The 20,557-nt window shown below is 38.4% G+C and overlaps 1 protein-coding gene across 1 annotated transcript in view; it reads right to left on the minus strand.

Annotated features, from left to right (window-relative positions):
- The window catches only part of TOGARAM2 (TOG array regulator of axonemal microtubules 2), a 1,500,446-nt gene that overhangs the window by 8,703 nt on the left and 1,471,186 nt on the right, over window positions 1-20,557 (minus strand). Inside the window, exon 19 of the mRNA XM_044059883.1 lies at window positions 8,344-8,430. Within this exon, the coding sequence (XP_043915818.1) occupies window positions 8,344-8,430 (87 nt within the window). The remainder of the gene's footprint in view (window positions 1-8,343; window positions 8,431-20,557) is intronic.

Below are 20,557 nucleotides of genomic sequence, written 5' to 3' on the forward strand. Positions count from 1 at the left end.
TGCACTAAGCTGTTTAGTTTACAGATTAGACTATGGTTAAAATTTGGCTCCCAGAAACCAACTTTGTTTAAAGACTTCTCATCTATTTTTGTGGATGAGTTAAAACAGTATAGCTCATCAGATAAGGAGCTGAAAGCACAACTACAAGTGGTTAAAACTTTCTCAGATGATAAGAATGACATTTGGTCTTGATAAATGTGTAAAAGCAACATTTAAAAAGGAAAGCTGCAGCACTAAGAAAATATCAACCTGGGACAGAAATGCGATATAAAGGAACTCAAGCAGGAGGGAATGTAAAAATATATGGGAATAGATGAAGGGTCAGCAATAAAACATGAGCAAATGAGAATAAAGCTCAGTAAGGAATACTGCAGAAGACTAAAACTAATATTGAAATCTGCCTTGATATCTTGGAATAAAGTCCAAACTATAAATCAGTTTGCTTCTCCTGTACTAAAGGAGAAGAATGATTTTTGAGATTTGCTCTTCTCCAGGTTTTCAGTCTTTTCTTTTGGAGGGGGGGGGGGGGGGTCATCACTTAGCATTTCCAGTGCCGATATTTCAATAGTGAGCCTAAACATATGTGTGTGTGTACATCAACAAACACAGTTTTAAAGCCGCCACCTGAGCTGTGTGGCTTAACTCAGCATCAAGTTGCAACCAGTTGCCAAACAATTTAAATTATGTTTTACATGCAGATGACTCAATCTTCTTTAGAAATTCCAACCATTCTTCAAGTTTCCAGTTCTTCTCCAGAAAGACTTCAATACTCTGTACCAAAATTGCCTGGACAAAGAGCTCACCATCAGTACTTCAACAATGTCTGTGTCTTTTGGCTTTTCCCGGTTAGGGGTCGCCACAGCAGAACTCCGGTCCGCTAATGATTGGCAGTTGAATTTTACGTACTGGCTTGCCAGGCCTGACGCACAACCTTCAACGAAGGTATGCCCATTCATGCATGTATCCACGCAGAAGACGCTCTAGCTGAGAATCGAACAGGACAGCGTCTTCCAGTGAGGCGACAACGCTACCGCAGCACCACCACCAACAATGCTCATCAGAATTCAACAAAAGTTGACAGTTCAAACTCTTTTACAAATTAATGCTCTCAATGGAAATTTCCATGAACTAACTAAACAAACATCTGTCTGTAGCTAAACCACAACTTGTTTTGCTCCCATCGGAACTGTGTGCCAATAGGCACGTCCCAGTTCTCCTCCTCAGTCATCTGCTCTGCCTTCCCTTACACCAGTATGGAGCCCTGTGAATGGGTAATCCCAAGTGTAAGCAGGCTATGGAAGTGTGCGAAATGAAGCCGAGGATGGTCTGCTATGGCACCATCCTGACAGCTTTACATGCTTTTTTGAATGTCTTCCCCACTGTTTCACACAGTTACAGATGTGTATAATACATGCACACATCTATGGGCTAGTGTATTTGGTCATTACCAGTTAATTCTAGCTCTTGACTGTAAAGTCCATCCTTCTCTTTTGTGATAGGTGAGCTGGCATAAATGCTTCTCCTCTTCATTCCTTGGCACCTCAGGGATAAGGCTGACAAACTAAACCTGCTTCACCTGGTTCACATTTTGGGTAGCATTCCTCTATGCCATGGACCTACTCTAATTACGCACTCATTTTCATATGTTTCCTTGTTTACTAGAAGACATCCCAAAAGTTCAAATTATCTTACATAATCTCTGTCTTCTAATCACAGCAAGCAGAATGTTTGCCTATATTTATTATTTAATAACTTATTTATTTTCAGTTGTTGACTGGGGAAGGCTGACCAGGTGTAGAACCCCTTTTCAAACAGAGGCCCAGAGAAAAAAGCTTCATTGGTACAATACAAAATACAACACAGATTAACACAAGTAAATTAAACATTAGTTCATCTTTAACAATGCAGTATTAGAAAATGATACACAGTAGCATATTTAATTGGTTAACATTACATAAAAGCATATCAAATGAAAGTATACATTTACACTGGTACACTCATTAGATCATGTTGAGATGGAATATGTTATATACAATCATTTGTAAAGGAGCAGCTGCAAACATGAATATACATGAATAAACACAGAGATGCCTGTATTAAAGTGGGGAACAAGTTATTCAAGTTGCATTGGGGTAATGTGCTATTTAGAAGGTAGAGCACTAAGTAGTAAGTTACGGGCATAACTATTAAATTTGGACAGTAATGTCAAGAAATGTTAGCCTCAGAGTACAGAATATACCACTAGTCACCAGGGACATAGACTATATGCATTTTATTTGAAATGGAGTCTTCACAGTTTATTGCAAAGGCACAAATGTTTTGGGAGGCCAGAGCGAAAGAGATTTGGAAAAGTAGTGGTAAGGGAGAGGGCTATTTGTGTTGGTTTTCCTTTACATACCAGACAAATTTAAACTATATCATATCAAATGTACAGGCTCATTATTCTTGAACCCCAAAAGAAGATTACTGCACCCCACTTTCAAATGCAGAGTGGCTTTCTCATGCTCAAAGAGCTACACAACTGTTCTACAGCCTCACTCACAAACTAGTCTTCACTGATTAGTACACCTCTAGTACATGTTTTCTAGTATTGGATTCTACTCAAGATAAAATAGAAGGGTTACTGCTCAATGCTAGGATTCTCAACAAGAAACTCCAGCCCCTGGAAGCTCTCCTCACTCTGGAGAGGGTTCTCATCTGTGCAGTTACTGAAACATGGTTTAAAACTGCGGAAGGCACCCCAGCAGTGCAAGGCTATAACGCCTTCCACACATTTAGACCAGTTAACACACAAGAGGGGACAGAAGGTGGAGATGTATTAATCTACATAAAAAGTAAGCACATCTCAAGATTGGTCAAACAGTATGAAATGCTTCAGCTACTCCATGTCCAACTAATCTTAGGTAAAGTCCTATATCATATCCAAGCAAGCTAGGTATAGCTCCCCCTCTTTGACCCAAGATAACATGTACTTGAATGTACTGGAGTCACTCCTCATTCAGCCAAACATTATATTTACGAAGTGATTTCAACTGTACCACCACAAACTGGGATGCATACAAAATCACTAACATGCAGGCTCAAAGATTCCTAGATTTTGTCAATGCAAATATACTAGGTGTGCAAATATCTGGATCTAGTATTCACAAATATGAAAGAATTGTGCACACCCCCTAGTGTAATGTCCTAACTGGCCAGATCAGATCACAAAGAAGACACCCTTGAAAAAATATAAAGCCCAAACCCCCAGCAAACCCCAGAATCCTTAAGAACTTTTCCAAGGCTAACCAATTCCTATTAAGGAACGTCATAGCTAAATTCCAAGCCCCCAAACTCAGAAAACACTTTGGCCTATGCTGAAATATTTAACAAAACCCTGCACAAGCATGTAAATAACTTCATAGAAGCAGCAGTACTAAACTAAAATAAACTTAGGACAAACTCCAAAAACAATCCCCCTTGGTGGACTCCAGTATAAATAGGTTGTACAACAAAAGATAGAAAACCTTGTTCAATACTAGGAAAGGCTATACCCATCAGACAAAAACTTCCTCACCTGTCTCAACAATAAACTCAAGGGATTAATCAAGTCCAACAAAGCCAACTTTGAGGCAAAATAGCCTTCTAGGCTAAGGATAACCATAAGGCATTTTTCGGATATGTATGCAACCTTAAGGGGAACACCCAACAGTGTGCTGAACTAATAGTAAATATAACTCCCTATACTGAATTGGAGGATATGGCAAATTTAATATCTGATAAATGTAGCTTCAATATCACCCACCCAGTCATCCCTGGTTACCCCCCTCCCCAGAAAATGCCATCTACCATTTTTCCAAACTATCACTAAAGAACAGGTTTTCACTGGGATCTCCAAAGCTAAAAACACTGCATCAGTGGTTCCTGATAATATCTCAAGATGCCTTCTAAATAGCTTGAAACACAACCTGTCAGGAACTCTATAATCTCAGTTCAACCACAGTCTCTAGACAGGTTTCATCCATAAGGAACGGAGGACTGCAACAGGCATCCCTCTACATAAAGGGGGACCATCAGCAGACCTCGGTAGATACAGACCCACAAGTTTACTAGTCTTATATGCAAGGTCATGGAAATAATTATCATGGACCTAATAAGCAAAGACACAGGAAATCTTCAAACACTGGACCTATCCTGGTTTGGTTTTGTCAAGCACAGGTCATGCCTACTAAACCTGGTGAACTTCTTTGAGAAGATCAGTAGAACCATGGATGAGAACAAAACAGCGCATACTGCTTACCTTGACCTGGCAAAGGCATTTTACATATTGCCTCATTTGAGTATTGTAGACAAACTCACAAAGCATAAATCCCTATGATACCTGATGGAGCACCAAATGGTTCATGGATAGGACACATGAAGTTAGGAATTTGGAATCCACTTCCACCAAGACCAGCTATGTTATATGGGTTGGAGACAGTGGCACTGACAAAAAGGCAGGAGTTAGAGCTGGATGTGGCAGAGTTAAAGATGTTAAGATTTGCAGTGGGTGTGATGAGGATGGACAGGATTAGGAATAAGTACATTAGAGGGTCAGCCCAGGTTGGAAGGTTTGGAGACAAAGCCAGAGAGGCAAGATTACGGTGGTTTAGACATGTGCTGAGGAGGGATGCTGAGTATATCGGGGAAAAGATGCTAATGATGAAGCTACCAGGTAACAGGAAAAGAGGAAGGCCTAAGATAAGGTTTATGGATGTGGTGAGAGAGGACATGCAGGTGGCTGGTGTGACAGAGCAAGATGCAGAGGACAGGAAGAAATGGAAAGAGATGATCCGCTGTGGTGACCCCTAACAGGAACAGCCGAAAGAAGATGATGATGAGTGTCTGTATGCAAGAGCTTTGCCTCCAAAGCCATAGTGTAATTACATCTCTTGTATACTGTGTCATTTAGCTGAGACAATTGCTATATTGCCTCACAATGCCTATTTCGACCAGGCTGGCTACAGAGATAGCAGGAAAGTGTACATCCATGGCTGCAGATCCTCTTTTTAGTGATCTACAAGGGTTAGTGCAAGAGGAGTTTGTAACTAACTAAAGTTGGAGTTGGTGGGCTGGGAGGGAGGTCTAGGACTGAGCTAAAACATCACTCTTTAGGTAATTCTTCTATGCGGACAAACTAGCTGCTCTGCATTCAACTAGATACTTGAGAAAATAGCAGACAAAATTTTACATAGAAAATTACAACTATAGGTGACTGTGTCTGTTCAGGACACTGCAAACCACTGCTGCACAGCTCAGCACAGGTTATAGGAAATTGGTTAGAGAGGAACCAATCAGTAAACAGAAAAAAATCTGTATAACTGTATATATAAGCCTCAGATGTTGCAGCAGTTTACAATTCTGTCACCACTGTGAGTGATACAATAAGACTAACGTCCTGAAACCAAGTAAAATGCAGGCAGTAAAAATGCAGTAGAAATGTAATAAATGATCCTTATAACCCAGCGAACTTTCCATGTCAAATATTTTGCCGGCTGCACAGTTCATAGCTACTCTAAATACTAGTACCTTTCAACTGTACAGATTTTCGCAGAATGTCCAGATTTTTGGCTCATATTTTCAGTCAGTTCTTCATAAAATTTGGGTTTTTTTTCTGGCAAATCACGGGAATGGTTTGAAGATTGAAGTCACTAAACAGTGACATACATTTGAGTTTCAGACTTCAAATCCTTCAGAAAATATATGTTCAAACAAATCCTGTTACTCTAGCAACTTTCTAAGCTTGTAAGAGTAATATTTAAAATATGTCCCTATTTTTGGGCTTTTGTTCCCCCATTTTTTGGTCTTTGTCTAGATTTCTTGCACTAAGAGGTTGAGAAGTATGATTTTTAACATATGGTGCTATTATTGTATTAACATACAAGCAATGTCAGTTTATGCTGTTAATAATCACAAAAATATTTATAACAATGGAAGTCTGGAAATGTAAGTTAAGTACCACAAGTAAATGTAAATGCAGGTATGCATTCAAAACTTTGTAAAACATGAAGTATTACCTTATGCTTTATCTGCAACTGTATTTAAAATGCAGTATTTTAGCTGATTTTCTTGTCTCATTAAACACCGAGTACAAGGAGCTGAGGCATATAGTGAAGAGAGAGGTGGTGCAGGCTAAGAATAAGGGGTACGGTGAGTTGTATGAAAGGTTGGACACTAAGGATGGAGAAAAGGACCTGTACCGATTGGCTAGACAGAGGGACTGAGTTAGGAAAGATGTGCAGCAGATAAAGGTGATAAAGGATAATGAGGGAAATGTACTCAAAAGAGAGGAGAGTGTGTTGAACAGATGGAGAGAGTACTTTGAGGGGCTGATGAATGAAGAGAATGAGAGAGAGAGAGAAGGTTGAATGATGTGGGGATAGTGAATCAAGAAGTGTAGCAGATTACAAAGGAGGATGTAAGGACATCTATGAAGAAAATGAAGAACGGAAAGGCTGTTGGTCCAGATGACATACCTGTGGAAGCATGGAGGTGTTTAGGAGAGATGGCAGTGGGGTTTTTAACCAGATTGTTTAACAGAATCTTGGAAAGTGAGAAGATGGCTGAGGAGTGGAGAAGAAGTGTTTTAGTACCAATTTTTAAGAATAAAAGTGATGTGCAGAGCTGTAGTAACTGCAGAGGAATAAAACTGATCAGTCACAGCATGAAGGTGTGGGAAAAGTAGTGGAAGCAAGGTTAAGAAGGGTGGTGATGATTAGTGATCAGAAGTATGGTTTCATGCCGGGAAAGAGCACTACAGATGGGATGTTTGCTCTGCGGGTGTTGATGGAGAAGTATACAGAAGGTCAGAAGGAGTTACATTGTGTCTTTGTGGACTTAGAGAAAGCATATGACAGGGTGCCTAGAGAGGAGTTGTGGTATTGTATGAGGAAGTTGGCAGGGTCAGAGAAGTATGTAAGAGTGGTACAGGATATGTACAAAGGTAGTGTGACAGTGCTGAGATCTGCAGTAGGAGTGATGGATGAGGTCAAGCTGGAGGTGGAATTATATCAAGGATCAGCTCTGAGCCCTTTCTTATTTGCAATGGTGATAGACAGGTTGACAGACAAGATCAGACATGAGTCCCCATGTATTATGATGTTTGTGGATGATATTGTGATCTGTAGTGAGAGTAGGGAACAGGTTGAGGAGACCCTGGAGAGATGGAAATATGCTCTAGAGAGGAGAAAAATGAAGGTCAGCAGGACTAAGAATATATGTGTATGAATGAGAGGGAGGATAGAGGAATGGTGAGGATGCAGGGAGTAGAGTTGGCAAAGGTGGATGAGTTTAAGTACTTGGGACCAACAGTTCAGAGTAATGGTGAGTGTAGAAGAGAGGTGAAGAAGAGAGTACAGGCAGGGTAGAGTGGGTGGAGAAGAGTGTCAGGAGTGATTTGTGACAGATGAGTACCAGTAAGAGTGAAAGGGGAGGCCTACAAGAGGTAGTGAGACCAGCTATGTTATATGGGTTGGAGACGATGGTACTGACGAAAGACAGGACTCAGAGCTGGAGGTGGCAGAGTTAAAGATTTAAGATTTGCACTGGGAGTGATGTAGATGGGCAGGACTAGGAATCAGTATATTAGAGGGTCAGCCCAGGTTGGATGGTTTGGAGGCAAAGCCAGAGAGGCAAGATTGTGTTGGTTTGAACATGTGCTGAGGAGGGATGCTGGGTATATTGGAAGAAGGATGCTAAGGATGGAGCTGCCAGGTAAGAGGAAAAGAGAAATGGCTAAGAAAAAGTTTATGGATATGGTAAGAGAAAACATGCAGGTGGTTGGTATAGAGCAAGATGCAGAGGACTGGAAGAAATATAAACAGATGATCTGCTGTGGTGACGCCTAATGTGAGCAGCCGAAAGAAGAAGATTAAACACTGATTTATATATTTATACAATAATCTGAGATTTTAGCGACTTATTTTTGAAACATATCTCAAGGCCCTCTTCTCACACCCTCAGATCACTGAAATGACTAAAAGCCAGTCCTTTATTATGATAAAATACATTGTTGTGAAGAAGTACCGGACTACTAATGAATGCACATGCCCGTGTAAGCTGTGTGATTGTATCACTACACAGGAAGGGGATGTTACTATTAAGACATATTTTGTTTTATCACTGGCTGACTTCCTTGCCATTCTTATCTTTGTAGGACTACCTGATTTTGCTTTCACTTATATTTGAAATAGGGGTCTGCTTTGTAAAAGACAAACAGTGGTACAATAAAGCAGTATTTTGATGAACTTACAAATACAATATTGTGTCACCTTATATATGAAATGATACTGCTATATAATTAATTGCATAGTCTCCATTTCTTACCTGATACTCTTTCTGTAATGTCATGCATTGCTCTTCCACTGATAAACTGTACTCTTCCAGCAAATGGCTGCAAAAGCAGAGCATTATCTGCAGGACAAAATTTCCCAGATTAATGACAACTCTTACCCTTATGGCTGGAAAAAAAAGTGTTACAGCATATGGCTTGCTAAATGTTACTTATAACTTTACCTCACAACTGAATAAATTTTAAAAAAGTTGAAAACAGTGCAAGTAATTTATCTGTACTTATAGGTTCATAGGTTGGTACTAGGCTATCAGCCCAAGGGCCTATGTAAGCCTAGCAAACAAGGTTTCCTGGCTTACGCCACCCAAGAAAGTTATTTTCCTGTGCCCCTGTTGAGCAGAGCCGCAGAAGTGATCCCTGGGGTGTATTGCCCATTTCCCATCAACTCAACAAGATTTTTCTTGAAGAGTGCTAATGAGGAACTTTGCTTGACATAGTTGGGTAGCTTGTTCCAGAGTATGGGAAGTCTCTGGGACATGAATCTATCCCTCCAGCATGTCCTGTTTATTGTGGTGACATGGTTTAGGTCCCTAGAGCGTGTAGCTCAGAGGGATTGGGATTTCTTTAGATGTAGCATGCCCAACAGCTCTGGGTTTGACATAGCTTTATATGTTAGGAATAGATCACCTTGCAGTAGGTGATATGCTACAGAGTAAAGTTGGAGTTTTTTAAGATGGTCAGTGTAGGGCATCTGTTTGAGGCCAGTAATCCTCTTTGTGAGGTACTTCTGTGGCCTTTCCATCTGCTGCAGATGTCTTGTGAGGTACATTCCAAAAGGGGCATTGTACTCTATAATTGGTCTAATGAGTGTCAAGTAGAGGGGAACAATGACCTCTTTTTTCCTGGATGAGAACCCTTTTGTGATGAGATGTGCCACGTAGAAAGATTTCCTGACTACTGTGGTGATGTGATTATCAAAGGAGAGACTACTGTCTGCCTGGGTCCCAAGGTCTCTTATCACACATTCGGCATTAAGTAGACTGCCACCTATGTGGTAGTTCATGGGTGCAAAGTTTTTACCAAAGGGGATGACAATGCACTTTTTGGCATTGAGCTTGAGGCCATGGCTCTGACACCAGGCATCTGTCTCAGTGAGGCCCTTCTGTAGGATGTCCACATCATTTAGGGACTAAACTATGGCTCCTAGTTTGCAGTCATCTGTGAACTTCGTTAGCCAAAGGTCTTCTGTGTTAGCCTGTACTTCAGAAAAGTAGATACCAAACAGGAGAGGTCCCAGGATTGAACCCTGTGGTACTCCACTTGTCACTGTTTTGAAGTCAGATTTGGAGTTTGCAACTTTTACAGTGTGGGTTTTGTCAGTGAGCCAGTTGGCAACCCATCTTGTGACATAGGAATTTATGCCTAGTTTAGTGAGTTTAGCTATAATTCCAGAATGGGGAATGGTGTTGAAAGCCTTAGCTTGGCGAGGTCAAGATAGGCTGTGTGAACCACCTTACCCTCATGTACGGCTGTAGTGACTACCTCAAAGAAGTAGATCAGGTTCAGGAGGCATGATCTGCCTTTCACAAACCCGAACTGGGTGGGTCCATAGTTCAGAGCTTACCAATGTCTTTGTTTATGAGTTCCATCATGATACGTTCCATGGCCTTACAGACCAGGCTCGTCAGGCTAATAAGGCGATAGTTCCTGGGATCATGGTGGCTCCCCCTTTGTAGAGTGGTTAAGCTACTTAAAACAATTTGATTTAACACCATTAAAATACATATATTTTCTATTTCTTGCTACTTGACAATTTCTAGTCTCATGTTACATCCTTCCGATCAGCAGCTGTAATGCTGAAATATGTTTGGTCAGCGAGATATGGAATTTGGGAAAACTGCATTTACAATTACTACTTTATTAGTCCCTGATTACCATCTCAAATAGAGGTGAAATGTCTGACTGCAAAAACATTCTGCAAAGCAAATAAATATATTTAGTTGTCATCTTCCTTACCAATGGCACAGTGCTCTGTTTTGTGTATGACATACTGCAACACAAACTCTGTACCTGTTAATGGGATTCTGAGTGCGTAAAACCAGTATGGTCATAACAGATATGAGGCTGATGGTGGGATGTGTGCATTTATAGTGACATTAGTATTGGTCAAGCAATATAAGCAACAGCAATTATGTTTTGTACATGCATGAGCCAAACTGACATACTAGACAGTAATGTCATAGGTTTTACTGAATCTTGGCATATTAAAACCAAACTCCTAAGCTCTTCATCAACAACATACATAATTACTACAAGGGCATAACTCCCTGACTCTCCAAATAAACATAACAACCCTATGCTTTTAACAATTTGGACATTTTTTATATAGTTTATGGGAAGTCGGGGCATACACTATGTTTCATTGATTAATCCCAGACACCAGCATGTTAGTTTTAATAAACCATGGTTCAGCCAACTCTGAGTTAGTGCAGTCACACATTTTGTAACATTATCTGTCTTACATGCTTAACAGCATTTGGTGGTTATTGCAGATCAGTGTATATATTGAACCTAGTCAGCCACTATAGCTAAACAGCACGTGCATATATGTTACTGAGCACGTGCGAGATCAGGGCCATTTTGTATAGTCAGTCAGTGTGAGTGTAAGCTTGAATGGAGATACACATGTGAGTGTGTTAGAAGTAAGGAGTCAGTCAGTAAGCATATGAAGTTGGAAGTGTAATGCTCCAGTTACAGATCATGACATGTTTATGTATAATAAATTACTTGAACGCATTTCATGCCTCAGTGTCTCGTTTGAATACACAAGATATGCGACATGGTGTCAGAATGGGATCTGAAGTTGAAGCACCTCACAAACCATGAGGCACGCAGTTGGAAGTAAAGCAATATACAGGCGTGAACTTGCAAACAGGTCAGTGGTTATTCGAAGGTACTTACATTTGTTTCAAATGATTTTCAGTCACCAAACATGTGGCATAGCATTTGAAATGTTCAAAATAATTTCCGAGATGTTTGAAATGTCTGAAATAGCAGCATAATGATTAAAGTGTTTGAAATAATCTCCAAAGTGTTTAAAATGTTTAAAAAGGCTAAAATGTCTGAATTGTTTTGCAATGTATGACTTTTTCACAGTAACTAAAACTTTTCAAAGTGTCCAAAGTATCCTGAGTGTTCAAGGTATTTGCAGTGTTAAAGTAAGGCATTTTTAGAGAGGTTGTTGTGCATTTGACCATAATTACAAGTACCAGGTCTACAGTTATGTTTAAAAGCAATTTGTTGCTATAGTACAGGGATTTTGCAAACCTGAATTGCTGGTGTTTGATGATAATATTGTTAAGAATTAAGGAGTGTTTGAGCTAGAATATGATATTTTCATACAAGCTGCATTTTCTAATAAAGACACATGTACAAGAGCATTTATACTTCTCAATATAGCTGGCTCATTGGCCACTGAGTGAGAATATTCATTTGTGTATGCACCTGCTGTGTATGCAGAGGAATGGGAGAACTGCCATATTGTGATACAGGCTGAAAAGCAGAAAGACCCTGCGTACTTAAAACATACATTTAGAGAAATGTGTAACCCTGAAATGAATATTACAATGAAAGGGCACAAATTTTACACAAGAAATCAAAAATCTGGTTTAAACTATTGCATCATGTATTACTGACTTAAGAAATAAAGCAAAAACATGTAGATTTGGTGATCTATAAGATGAGTTGATAAAAGACCATCTTGTATATGGTGTTAATAATGATGCACTGAAAAAGCTTTTGCTTCGAGATGTTGAATTAACATTGAGCAAAGCCTTTGAGATTTGTCAAATACATGAGATTACAGAAAAGCATACAAATATGCTTATGAATGAGAAAAGTATGTTTGCAGTATCTGCTACTGTGAATGTTGATAGTGTACGGCAGCAGAAAGTTAAGATGAAAAAGAAATATAAAACTGAAAGGTGTGGCTCCCAACCTAATTGTTAATTGTTCAAGTTGTGGAGACAGTCATGAACCTAAATGGGACAAGTGTTTAGTTTTTGGTTATCAATGTCACACATGTAAAAAATAGAATCATTTCAAAAGGCTTTGCAAGTCTAAAGTGCCATGAACTTATATTAAAAGAGAGTATCTGAAGAAGAAAGTAGATCATTTAGAGACTGTAACAACTCTGAGAGCTGTCAGCAAACTTTCTGTCTTCATGGTGTCTTTGTGATCAATGAAACAGTTCATACAGTAGACTATCAGCTGGCAGCAAAGAGTGAAATATTTTGTACTGTTCGGATTATTGGGAAACCTGTAGAGCTTAAAGTAGACACTAGGTCCAAGTACAGTGTTATATCAACACAAATGTTTGCTAAAGTAAATGCTGGTGAGAAACTTGATTTGTCAAACTGTGCAAAACTAGTTACTTGTGGTGGTGAAGAAATTCAAACTGATGGTGCAGTAATTCTTTCATGCCGTTCTGCTATAAACAGCTATGACCTGCAGTTTTACGTAGTCAAAAGACACGTGCAGTCACTGTTAGGTCTCAAAGACAGTATGAGAATGGGACTGATTTCATTTAATAAAAAGGTTCACCATAGGAGTATGAATAACAACAATAGTTTTACACCAAGTATTTTTAGTGAATATGCTGACATTTTCAAAGACGAGCTTGGCAAACTTCCAATCACATATTCCATGAAGTTAAATCATGAAGTAAATTGAGCTGTCAGACCAGCACATAAGATTTCTGTGGCAATGCAGAGTAAAGTAAAAGCAGAACTAGACAAACTGGTGAATTTACATGTCCTTACTCTAGTAGAAGAACTGACTAAATGGGTATCCTCCATGGTTGTAGCTCATAAGAAAAGCTCAGATGATATTCGAATATGTATTGATCCATGAGTCTTAAACAAAGGACGGAAGTGTCCTCATCATCCAATGTGTCATGTCAAATTCCACTGTTTTCTCAGTCTTAGATGTAAAAAGTGCTTTTTGGCAAATTTTGCAGGATCATAAATCTTCACTGTTAACTACATACTGTCCACCATTTAGTAGATACTTTGAGAATGCCTTTTGGAATCAGTTCTGTCTGTGAGATATTTTAACGTGCCATGGAACAAATTTTTTCTGGTTATCCATGTGCCATTATAGTAGACGACATTATTGTTGGAGGCAATGGGGAAGACAAACAAGACAGAAACCTCAAGAAAGTTCTAAATGATGCACATGAAGTAAATCTCAAGCTGAATCCTCATCAATGTAAATTCAGACTGAAAGAAGTTACTTATGTGGGACATTTGTTTACCAGTTCTGGCTTACAACCAAACCCATCTAAGCAAAATGCAATTGTTGAAATGTCAGTTCCAGAGAATGTGACATCTTTACAATGTTTTCTAGGTATGGTCAACTATTTAGGAAAGTTAATCCCAGACTTGAGTGAGCTTTCTGCACCATTACGTGAGTTGACATGTAAAAATGTAATCTGGTCCTGGTTGGAACAATACCAAAGAGCATTTGATATTCTGAAGAAGAAAATTGCCAGTCCACCCACAGTGAGATATCATGATGTTCACAAACCTGTAACACCTTCTTGTGAGGCTTCAAGGTACGGCCTTGGTGCTGCATGCCTTCAAGTAGGCATACCAGTTGCCTTTGCATCAAGAACTTTAACTCAAACTGAGATGCATTATGTACAAATAGAGAAAGAAATTTTGGTAGTAGTGTTTGCATGTTCACAGTTCAATGATTATATTTATGGCAGACCTATCCAAATAAAGACTGATCACCAACCACTAGTGACAATCTTGAAAAAGCCAATGCATACAGCTCCAGCATGGTTGCAACACATGAAGTAGAATTTCAATATTGTTTACAAAAAAGGCAAATACTTGTACCTTGCAGATGATTTGTCACGCACACCCAGACAAATGACAGAGCAGCATGAAAATGAAACAGCGGACTTTGAAGTCATGGAAGATAGTCTCTGTACTAGTGGCACAGCAGATTGCCTCTGCCGACGACTCTAATTCCCAGAGTGCAGTCCACTGTTCAAATTCAAAAGGACAGTGCGCATTCTTCAAGCAAATTTGATGTAAACCCTAATGTTCCAGTTTTCTAAGAATCACAGAAACTGTCCCTGTTGCTAAATCCAGTCAGAACTGTAACCAGACTGGGTAGAATTTCCAAACTGAATCCTAAATACACAGTCACTTGGACTTCAAGTCAGTTTTGTTTGTTACAATGTTGAAATAATGTCTCGCACTTAAAATGTCTTTTATTCTCATATTTTGCAATGTTGAAGAAAATTAAAGAGGGAGGGTGTAGATCAGTGTGTATATTGAACTGAGTCAGCCACTGCATATATGTTACTGAGCATGTGCAAGATCAGGGCCATTTTACCTCTCAGCTGTACAGATTTTCACAGAATGTCCAGATTTTTTACTCATATTTTTGGTCAGTTCTTCATAAAATTGTGTTTTTTTGACAAATCCCTGGGATGATCTAAGGATTAAAGTCACTAAATTTATTTATTTATTTTATTTTATTTTTATTTTACATATGTTTACCGGGAAAGTCCGACTGGAACAAGGTCCATTTACAGCGGAGGCCCGGGGAGAAAAGCTCCATAACATAACAGTACCAATACAACAAATGACAAAAAAATTTCTGTACAGAGGCATATATGCAATCAGAGCTGCATGTCATAATATGACAACACAAAATACATGAATGACAGAAAGTTTCTATACAGTGACATATATACAATCGTGGAGATTTTTTTGTACCTTAGTTTGATTTGAGCAAGCTTGGTATACAGATAGCAAAATTTTGAATTCCACTATTGGTAGTACAAAGCATAAGAATGAAGGAATGGAATCTGGAAAATAATGCTATTCGGGAGATATGTCATAGTGTGAGAAATAGTTTGTAGGATAGTAGTTCATGATAGGGAGTATTTGAGTAGTACAGAATAGCTGAGGTAAGCAGTGAGGAGATGAGGTGTGGCAAGTTAGGAGGAGAGCAGAAAATAATTTATGTGATGCAGGGACAGAGCCATGACTGCAAGAGGTATGACTTTAGTGATTTCTTGAAAAGTGAGATGGATGATGCAGAGGAGATACTTTGGGGGAGATTATTCCATTCCCTAGCAATGGTGTGAGAGAACAGACCTTTCCCTGCAGTGTTATTGGCTTTGGCTATGCAGAGCAGGGTTTTCTTGGATGAGCGCAGAAGACGAGTTGCAGAATATTGGTTTAGAAGTTGGTTTAGGGCTGGGGTTTTCTGAGGGTTCCTTATTATGTTGTAGGTGAGGACTAATTGGTGATAGCTAATTAGCTGAGGGAGTTCTAGCCACTGTAGTTGCTTCAAGGCAAGACAGTGAAGGCTTCTGAAAGTGGAGCTGTTACAGAATTTTGCAATGTTATTGTAACATGACTCTAGTTTGTTTAGGTCTGTTTTCCCGATATGAATTAAGATTGGTGATGCATAAATTAGGGTAGACAAGAGGTGGGTTTGGGATAAGGGATTCTAGCTTGGTCTGATAGGAATTGTTTGTGTTTGGATAGGGTTCCTAGTTTCTTATGTACCTTTGTGATGGTTTGTGAGATATGGACATTGAAGTTTACATCCTTACCTATTTCAACCCCGAGCAGCTTAGTGTGAGGGGAGGGGGAGATTGTGGTCCTGTGTTTGGAGGTGATAGTGAAGGTAGAAGGTGTGCATTTGGATTTATTGGGGGTAAAAAGGAGTAATTTGGTCTTGCTGGGGTTTAGAATGAGTTGGATATCGGTAATCCATTGTTCCATGGAGCAGAAAGATTCTTGGGTAAGCTTTTAAACACATTGGCTAAGCACATTTTATCTTGTCCAGAGCATAGTTTTAAATTTTTAGCGATTGACCAAATCCTTCATGATGTTAGGGGTGGTCTACACCCCTAAAATTAGAAGAATTGGAATTATTTTGGCAGATAAGATTAAATGCCTATAATTCCCCCGGGCTGAATGAATGCTGCTCTATTAGCAGCATTCTAAAACTTAAAAGCCTAAAAAGATGAAGGGACACCAACGCTTTCTAATTATGAATTGTGTGGTTATTAGTCAGGGATTTTGTAGCTTTTGCTAATCTGAATTGAGTTACTACTTTAATATAAGTAGTTATTGGTATGAATGTTTATTTAGCATTTGTTTTTTGGTATTACAGCATTTATTTATTGTTTAAACCTGGTGGGTAGTACGAAGATGGTAGTGTGTTTCTAAATGTCGACAAATATCCTTAAATGTTTAATTGATTTTAAAGGTTTTTAATATATTAACTCATTATTCAATTGAGCTGTTAATTTAACCTATATTTATACTTCCTGTGTTGGAGGTTTCTTTTGTCTGAAGAAGTTTGTGTACTACATCAAACGAAAAGCGCTTCACATTAAATACTTTTTTATTTTGTTCTTGAGTGTCGCAGTGCCTACTTCAGTTTTCTTTTTTAGCATTTGGAGTTTATCTTTGTTTTTTGTCCAAGGGGTTTAGAATGAGTTGGATATCGGTAATCCATTGTTCCATGGAGCAGAAGGATTCTTGGGTAAGCTTTTGAAGAGTGGCTATGGATGGGGATGAGCAGATTAGGGTGGAGTCATCTGTGTACTGTATAAGTGATGCATGCAGGGTGGAAGTATGTAGTTTGTTAGTGAAAATGGTGAATAGTGGAGGACCCAGTATTGATCCTTGTGGGACGCCTATGGAAGCTGGTAATGGAGGTGATAGTGTACTTTGCCATTTAACTGATTGTTTTCTGTTAGAGAGATAGCTTCTAAACCATGAAGTAGTAGAGGGGGTAATGGATAAGGTTGACAGAGTGTCCAAGAGTAGGTTATGGGAGACCATATCAAATGCTTTTGATAAATCTAGGAATATGGCTGAGACGAAATTGTTGTTGTTTCTTAGATGCTTAATCTGATTGATAAAGGAGAGTAGAGCAGTGGTTGTACTATGGTTTGGGTGGAAACCATGCTGTGTGGGGGAGAGGATGTTATGTGAGGATAAGAAGTGCATTACCTGGGTGTGAATACATTTCTCCAGAAGCTTGGAAATGGGGGGTAAGATAGCAATTGGCCGGTAGTTTGATAGTTCATAGGAGTTTCCGCCTTTGTGAAGGGGAATTATATGTGACACTTTCCATAGATGGGGTACTTGGGTTTCTTGTATAGAGTGGTTTATAAGAATTGAGACAGGGTAGGCTAGTGATTCTGCAACTAATGGCATACATTTGAGTTTCAGACTTGATATCCTTTGGAAAGTGCATGCTAACACAAGTCCTGTTATTCTAGCAACTTTCTAAGTTTATAAGAGCAATGTTTAAAATGTGTCCCTATTTTTGGGCCTTTGTCTCCCGCATTATGTCAGGCTTTGTCCAGATTTCTTGCTCTAAGAGGCTGAGAGATATGGTCAGTGTGGCTGCAAGTTGAATGGAGATGCACATTTGAGTGTGTTAGAAGTAATAAGTCACTCAGTAAGCATATGAACTTCAAAGTATATGTTCCAGTTACAGCTCCTGATGTGTTTATGTATAATAAACAACTTGAACCCATTCCGTGCCTCATTGTCTCATTTGAATACACGAGACATGCGACAGTTATGGATGGTTTGCCATCCATTGCTCAGATTACTTGAGTTTGAATCACAGTTGCTTAAACATTACAGTTCTAGACTAATCTAAGTTCAAGTGCGCTTTGTACTTTTGTGCAAGACACATACAAGTCACATCTTGCTGATGCTGATATGTCATTTTTACTAGGTGGTTAGTCTTGCAGCCCCCAGGGGGAAGAATGACTTTTTGTGTTATGAGTTTAGGGCTCTGAAGGAGACATAGTAGAAACATTTTGGACAGGTGTGGGCTAACATCAATTTATTTAGAGCTAGCATTTAATGCTTTAAGATGAGAGTCCACCTTCCTTTACAGCAGAAAACATGTATAGTTTTATGCTAATCCTCCTCATATTCTGATTGGAACTTTCTCTTCAGATAATATCTCTAAAGAAAAAACATAAATGAATATCTGCAAGGCCAACGTCTACCATGCTTGGCATCATGGACATACATATAATACTTTTGACTGCTGCTAAGTTAGTTAAGGATCTATGGTTGTAGTCGGCAGTTCCAAAAGTCACTGTGGAGCCCTTTCATTCACTGTGATGCCTGTTTAAAGTGAACTATATTCATGATAAGATAACCTGCAGCTAGGACTGTTTAGCAGAGAGGGCACCATATGAGTAAATATAGCACTTCATACCATATAATAACACCCCATTAAAGTGGACAGAGTCCTCAGAAATATTGGTATGCATGTGAATAACAAGCTTTCCTTTAATCACTACATCTTAGTTTCCATTGGACAACTATTTTACTTGGCATAACTTTATCTTTGTGATATCTCCGCTAGGTCCAGAGAAGTTATAGTTCTGTGTTATTTTCCCTTTTTGGTCTGTCATTAAAAGTAATGCCCCGTTTGGCAACATGCATCTCTCTAAACATCTAGACTAACATGAAAGGCCTAAGAGATTGGGGACTTATCTGCTTAGCTTTGCAAACTTGAAAGACCATGCACTTTGCAGATTCATTCTGACTAACTGACAGCAGCTATGGTGAATGTAAAATATTCAAAAAAAATGTTTGCTTTAACTCATTACATCCAAGTGACGTCTTCAGGTGCATCTGCAGTTAACGCCTACTGATGCCTCTAGGCATCAAATATTGCTTGTTCATATTTCCATCACTGATTCCAAAAGCATTTTATGTACAAGATTTTAAAAGATTTTATCATAAAGTTTACACAATGGCAAACTCAACTGCATTAATATTTGACCTCTGTCTAGTGTAGGTAAAGAGATATTAACTATCATTTTTTATTATATTAATTTATATAGATATAATTTTCACATTTTCTAAATATCTCAACAACCATGTAACACAGACAGAACTCCTTACCCTCATGTGAAAGCCAAAAATACAGAACAGATGGAAGAGGCACAAATCCGTAATCCACACAAATTCCTTTATTAAACCGACTCTTCAGTCCAATAAAACGCAGAAACAATAAGTTTGACTATACAGTCCACTAACGCGATTACACCAGCACTGCGTTTTCATTTAAACCACTTCATCAGATGGAGACAAATGCATACCTACACAAAAATGATGTTGCCATCTCTTTAGCACCTGTACTCAAGCTGAGATCAGCTAAGCTTTAAGTGTTTTCATTTTATGTTTTTTTATTTATTATTTTTTTCTATATTTTTTCTATATTTATCTTATTTTAAATGTGTATTAAAATCAGTTTACATTATAAAGTGTTGGTAGTATAGGATACCACAAGCTGTAATGCTTTAGCTGGTTGTATTAAAGAATTTAGTTTGTTTTATTAGATTAAGTGATTATAAAGTTTTTATTAAATTTTGATAACAATATTAATTTATTAATCCATTAATGTATCAGGTCAGTGTGGGGGGAATCCATTATAATATATTTTAATGTATGTGTTGTATGCATTATAAGTCTTACCCCTTTAAATGTTTAAGTATCTTGTTCCCTTTAATTAAATAATTGTTTAATTATTTTGATGAATATATAAGGAGTGTTTTTTGTGTAGGTATGCATTTGTCTCCATCTGATGAAGTGGTTTAAACGAAAACGCAGTGCTGGTGTAATCGCGTTAGTGGACTGTATAGTCAAACTTATTGTTTCTGCGTTTTATTGGACTGAAGAGTCGTTTTAATAAAGGAATTCGTGTGGATTACGGATTTTTGCCTCTTCCATCTGTTCTGTATTTTTGGTGTTTTGGTGAACATTGGAACAGTGATTCTTTTTGGTTTGTAGTGTTAAACAAAACCTTTCAGATCTTTATCACTTTCTTCATTTTTGGCTTCTGAACAAATCACTAACCAAACAAACTGAATAAACAGAAAATCACAGACACAATGCCAGTCACTGAAATACATGAAACACATACACATAAGCGCTTTCATCTTAAATGAACCAAAGACTTCTTCAGATAAAAACAATATATCGACCATCCACCATTTAAAACTTCTCTAAAGTCACATGACCAATTAAAAGAAATTAATTCCTTAAAGGTATAAGACAAAATTCATAAATAACACCAATCTTGAAATAAATAGCAAATTCATACAATACTCAAACATTACCATGTACAATATATTCATATAAAAACAATAATTGACTAATACATACT

This window comes from Protopterus annectens, chromosome 1.part2 (genome assembly GCF_019279795.1).
Source record: "Protopterus annectens isolate FY-2018-M chromosome 1.part2, PAN1.0, whole genome shotgun sequence".
Taxonomy (NCBI): domain Eukaryota; kingdom Metazoa; phylum Chordata; order Ceratodontiformes; family Protopteridae; genus Protopterus; species Protopterus annectens.